This window comes from Tiliqua scincoides, chromosome 6 (genome assembly GCF_035046505.1).
Source record: "Tiliqua scincoides isolate rTilSci1 chromosome 6, rTilSci1.hap2, whole genome shotgun sequence".
In the NCBI taxonomy this organism is placed as follows: Eukaryota; Metazoa; Chordata; class Lepidosauria; order Squamata; family Scincidae; genus Tiliqua; species Tiliqua scincoides.
In genome coordinates this window covers 10,120,222-10,126,434 of record NC_089826.1, presented here as the reverse complement: position 1 = coordinate 10,126,434, position 6,213 = coordinate 10,120,222, and the positions used below count along the sequence as shown (strand labels likewise).

General features: G+C 45.0%; 1 protein-coding gene across 1 annotated transcript; it reads right to left on the bottom strand.

The window, feature by feature from the left end:
- Positions 1–1,240: 1,240 nt before the first annotated feature.
- On the bottom strand, positions 1,241–4,665 carry LOC136655686 (zinc finger protein 180-like). Its single transcript, XM_066632286.1, has 4 exons — positions 4,632–4,665; positions 1,807–2,227; positions 1,577–1,636; positions 1,241–1,472 (listed from the first exon to the last, which is right to left on the bottom strand). Exons 1-4 carry the CDS (start codon positions 4,663–4,665, stop codon positions 1,241–1,243), a joined length of 747 nt encoding a protein of 248 aa, XP_066488383.1.
- Positions 4,666–6,213: the final 1,548 nt, after the last annotated feature.

Below are 6,213 nucleotides of genomic sequence, written 5' to 3'. Positions count from 1 at the left end.
CAGTCTTTGGCAATTGACAAGGCCCACTGTACTGCTAGCAGGGGGTTCACATCCCCCAATGTCCCTACTAATAAATGACCCTCCCCCAAACTCCTGCAGCACACCTGCAAACATTTGCGGCACATCAGTGTGCCATGGCACAGTGGTTAAAAATGGCTGCTTTGAGCACAGTATTAATAAATGATTATTATTATTATTATTAACAGTATTTATATACCGCTTTTCAACTAAAAGTTCACAAAGCGGTTTACAGAGAAAAATCAAATAACTATAATATTATAGTAAATAAATAATAATAATAATAATAAATAATTATAACAAATAATAATATTGTAGATGGGGTGCAAAGCACTACGATTTACAGGGACCCTCACCGCAGCGTGCAAACAGCCCCTCTTCCTCCCCTTCGGAGCCAGGCGTTCGCCTCCGTTTTGCTCCCACCGCCCAGAATGGCTCCGAAGGGGAGAGGGAGGGGCCGCTTGCATGCTGCGGTGAGGCTCCCTGCAAACCATAGTGCTTTGCCCCCCTTCTAGCTATGCCATTGCCTATTGCGACCTCTGCTGAAACAGATTTTGCAAGGGTTTCAACCAATATAAGACGTGCCAAACCTGTTTGCCAGAGGCAAATGTATGATGAGCACACACATTGCAAGCAGGCTGCCTAAAAATCTCTTAAAATATTACCAATCTCTAGCTTAATTTAAGTGTGATTGATTGATTAAAAGGCATTTAAAAAACTGTCCATTCAGAGGGGGGAAATACACCTTTTTCCCCTACCAAGTAGAAGAATAGTTTAGACCAGTAATTAAAATCTAGGCTGGCATTTTCCTTCCTCTGCTTCTTAAGCCATCAATTTATTTTTGCCTGTCCCTTTTCCATTTATCCTGGCTTGAAGGATGTTGTCATTTTCCCTTTCAACAAGAAGAGATTCAAATTGGCCTCAAGAATGATGTTCGTATCAGAGAGGGATATTTCACAATGAGGGAAGAGCGTGCTTTGGAAAGCTTGGCAGGTCTTAATATCCCATCTGTGTGTGTGTGTGTGTGTGTTTCCAGTGGCGTAGCTAGGTCACTTGACACCTGGGGCCCATAAATTTTTGTCACCCCCTGTATATCATAATTATTAATAAATTTAATTAATAATTAGTTAATTAATTTCTCACACTTTTATACCATTCTTCCTCCTGGGGTACCATTCTTACTCCTGGGGTAAGTCTTTGCGGAGTAAGTCCTCTAAGCTCCTTACGACTGACTGAAGCTCTTTCCACACTCCTGGCACTTGTAGGGTTTGTCCCCTGTGTGGGTTCTCACATGCCGCTTAAGATCACCACTCCAACTGAAGCTCTTTCTACAGTCTTGGCACTTATAGGGTTTCTCTCCTGTGTGGGTTCTCTCATGGACCTTAAGATTATGACTCCGACTGAAGCTCTTTCCACACTCCTGACTCTTACAGGGTTTCTCCCCTGTGTGGGTTCTCACATGGAGTTTAAGATTACGACTGACTGAAGCTCTTTCCACACTCCTGACACTTACAGGGTTTCTCCCCTGTGTGGGTTCTCACATAGAGTTTAAGATTACGACTGACTGAAATTCTTTCCACACTCCTGGCACTTGTAGGGTTTGTCCCCTGTGTGGGTTCTATGATGGATTATAAGAATTCCACTCTTATATGATGGATTATAAGAATTCCACTCCAACTGAAGCTCTTTCCACACTCTTGGCACTTATAGGGTTTGTCCCCTGTGTGGGTTCTCACATGGAGCTTAAGATCACCACTCCGACTGAAGCTCTTTCTACAGTCTTGTTACTTATAGGCTTTCTCCCCTGTGTGGGTTCTCTCATGGACCTTAAGATTATGACTCCGACTGAAGCTCTTTCCACACTCCTGACACTTATAGGGTTTTTCCCCTGTGTGGGTTCTCTCATGGAGCTTCAGATTATGACTCCGACTGAAGCTCTTTCCACACTCCTGACACTTATAGGCTTTCTCCGCTGTGTGGGTTCTCTCATGGAGCTTCAGATTATGACTCCGACTGAAGCTCTTTCCACACTCCTGACACTTATAGGGTTTTTCCCCTGTGTGGGTTCTCTCATAGAATTTAAGATCACCACCCCAACCGAAGCTCTTTCCACACTCCTGATGCTTATAAGGTTTCTCCCTTGTGAGGGCTGTTCGCTGTGAAGAATTAGTCTGCTCTTTCTTTCTTCCAGTCTCGTCCCAAACTGATTCTGTTGTAATAAGAAAATGAATGCAGTAAGAGACCAAAGGAAGAAAATGCAGCTAGTTGGGAAACCACAAACAGCATTTTTTGTTTGACCAGAACTGGGGCCCAGAAAAGCCACAGTAACCTTTAACTGCAAGTGGCTTCATCAATATTATGTTTTGCTTATTTAGAATGAAAGGAATCTCAGAGAAATAAAGGCCACAGCTAGAGAGGAGGAATAAGCAATAGTAGAAGAGCAAAGCAAGAATGTGTTTAGTTCAGTGGTTCCCAAAATTTTAGCACTGGGAGCCACTGGAAAAGAAACTTTCACTTTACCAGTCGCTCAAGCCTCTGTGTCTATAATGGTGATTGGGCAGGAGTGCTCCCCACAAGTGGCAGGTTGTTGACCCTTGATGCGCATAGCCTAATCTGCCCAAGTTCCACAAACCACCGAAAATTGGGTTGTGACCCACTGATAGGCCACGGACCCACAGTTTGGGAACCGCTGCTCGAGTTGAGCATGAAATTTCAGATTTAGGATGATAGGAAATTGTCTCCTATCAAGCTGAACGATGTCACAGCTGAAAGGGTGCAGCAGATGAACCATACAAAAATGTATGCAGAATATGGATGATACCTGGCTTTCTGGAGGAACCTGAGCCTAAAAACATGCCAAGGCTGTGCAATGGTTCCTTCAGAGGCAGGGCAATCTCATCTATAAAAGGACAAACATCTCCTCCCAGATGGCTCTCCAGAGAAAAAGGTCCTCTGCACTGTCTTGATTAAGTTTCCGCTCGTTAGTTCCATATCTAGTCCACCGCTATCTCTTCCCAGCAGTGCTACAGACCGTTACCAGGTGTCCTTTCAGGCACACGTTAACATGCACACAGAAGGGAAATTCCTTTGGTATCTTAGGTAGGACTCTGTGCAGTGGCCAATGGCACAGCTCAATGTTCAGAAGGAAGAGGGAAGGGAGGAAGGCATGGGTGAAGGTGTAGCAAACAAACTTTTACTGTGACAATCATGTTGCAAAAGCAGAGAAAGGGAATCAAAATCAAAAACTAATTCTATGTTTCTTCGCTGTTTGTATTGCTAAGCCCTAAACGTAAGTGGTTCCTAACTAAATAGGAAAAGAGAGAGACAGAAAAGGCACAAGCATGGAGGCTGAATAGAAGGGGGCGAGAAGGAGGCAGGAGAATTCGAAGGTTTATCCAGGGGAAGCTGGGGAACAAAAACCCTGATTAGTGGGAAGGGACAGGAAAAGAGATTGGTGCTTAATGAGGTACCAGTGGGTCAAATGAAAGATCACAGTGACAGCAAGGCAGACAGATGAGCAAAGGAGAAAAGAACAGAAGACAAAAGAGTCTGATAACTCAGAGTTATATACCGTCTTCTCTCATAGGATACTGTTAATGCACATGCTCTGGAGACACATGCGCTCATGAGGGATACATGACTGGTACCAGTTCTTTGGTCACACGCTTGTGCAATGCCAGATCATGGGAATCCACTAGTGATTGCCAGTGCATTCTCCACCAATCTGTTCATCTACATGCTTTGGAGACATGTGCATATCACATTTATGCCAAAAACACGCATGTCTTGCAGTCTTTGGTTGTGAGGCACTCATCCACAAACGGCCACCAGAAGAATAAAAGGTCATCACTCGGAGGCCATCCAGTTCCAAATAACTAATTCATTGAGACTGATACTGGCCCACCTCACCCCAGCAGTGCCTTTTCTAGTCGCTGTCTGCTGGTGTTGCATCTTTTTAGATTGTGAGCCCTTTTGGGACAGGGAGCCATTAGTTTGATTTTTTTCTGTAAACCGCTTTGTGAACTTTTTGTTGAAAAGTGGTATATAAAGACTGTTAATAATAATAATAATAATAATAATAATAATAATAATAATAATAATAATAATAATAATAATAATAATAATAATAAATACTGTGGTTAATTAATACTGTGGCACTCTTTCCTCAATTGTATCTGGTCACTCTGTGAATACTGAATAAGGAGTTCATTCTGCCCTGGGGCAACTATCAGACACATTCTGGGTGGCCAATTTAGAGGCAAATTAGATCTCGCTATAACTGTTTTCTGGTTGCTTTTGGCAGATGGATGCAGAGCTTTAAAAGGTCAAGAGGGCCAATGCTCAGAGCATACAGCCTGCTTTCACAGGGACACCCAACTCTCAGCCAAGGTCTTCCAGCTAATTTATGACGTGTCCCCAGGTTGCGGCTACCCTACTCATAAAGAGACCCAGATCTGGGCTGGCCAGAAGGAGAGGATGTGGAGCCATCAGGCATACCAGGAGCCACGCCCAGGTTAAGCAGCCTGGCCACCAACTCCCCTCGACAATATCCATTGGAGCAGAGGTTCCTACCCAGCGCACCTATCAATGAAGGGCCAAAGGATCCTCCTTACCTACAAAGATCACATTTTCATAATTCTCTATCATGATTGCTTCATAGAATTGCCTTTGGTATGGAGTCAGCAGAGCCCACTCTTCACTGCTGAAATAAAGAGCTATCTCCTTGAATGAAATTGGGCTCTGAAAGAGAAAGGAGAAATGTCCTATTAGCAAGTCAGCCTAGACCAGGCTGGCAATCCAAAGGGAGAAGTGCATTCCGGTTTCCATTTAAAGAAACCTCTCTAAATTTGAAACACATTCTTACGCATAATCGCTCTGAACCTTTCATGTCATTTCCAGCTGCAATAAAGATTCCCACATTTATTGAAAGGAGACTCAGATAATTCTTTCCTTCCATTCCAGTCCCAAATTAACACCACAATCATATGCATGGAAGCCCAGAAATGAGCCCCACTGCCTCCAACAGGGTATATTCCCAGGAAAGCAGACCCAGGACTGAGAACCTTGTGCATTGTTTAGTGCTTTCATGCACTATGCCAGGGGTGCCCAAACCCTGGCCCTGGGGCCACTTGCGGCCCTCAAGGTCTCTCAGTGCGGCCCTCAGGGAGCCCCCAGTCTTCAATGAGCCTCTGGCCCTCCGGAGATTTGTTAGAGCCCGCTCTGGCCTGACGCAACTGATCTGAGCATGAGGGCACCTGTTTGACCTCTCGCGTTAGCTGTGGGGTGAGGGCTCCCTCCACTGCTTGCTATTTCACGTCTGTGATGCAGTAGCGGCAGCAAAGGAAAGGCCAGCCTTACTTTGTGCAAGGTTTTTTATAGGCCTTGAGCTATCGCAAGACTTTTATTCAACAACAACCCAAAACCCAGAGCCTCTGTGATCCAGCCTCAGTATTCTCAGTGGAAGAAATGGACACAAACACCCAGTGAACAGTTGATTACCAGCAGGAACAGGGGTATCAAACACAAGGCCAGCAGGCCAATATGTGGAAGCAATTTAGCTGGCCCCGGTTATAACTGGGTTCTCCCAGCTTGATAATTGGGCTCTCTCATATCTTGAAAATACAATCTAGATTTGCACATTTTCTCATCTGTCATTTGCAGCTAATGAGTTTTCATGTGAGAACAAAGTGCTAATTTCTGGCCATCGTATGCTTAATGATTTCCGGCCCTCAGTGGGCACTGTGAATGCTAACTTCGGCCCTCTGTACATCCCTTTGTACAGGGTGTTCGACACTTTGTCAAGGGTGTTTGACATCCCTTGGCTAGAACATTTATTTAACCAACAGGAGGGGTAAATGGGCATAGACCAGGGATGTGTGGTGGGTGGGGAGGCAGGTGAGGCAGAGCCTCACCTCTGGAGTCCTTTGAAAAGCGTCGCCACCTTGTGAGGGTGCCTCACATGGCGGCAGCACTTTTTGAAGGACTCCAGTGGAGAGGTTCTCTCACCTGCCCTCCCCCCCATCCCATCACACGTCCCTGGCATAGATAGGGGTAGGTAACACAAAGGTACAGGATTCATCAAGGCACATCTAAAAGGTCTCTACCAGTCCCTCTCCACTATTCTCTTCGAATGGCCGTATTGCCTTTCCTAGGGCAAACGCCCCTTTCTTAAAAAGCAGGTGATGGAATATCTTT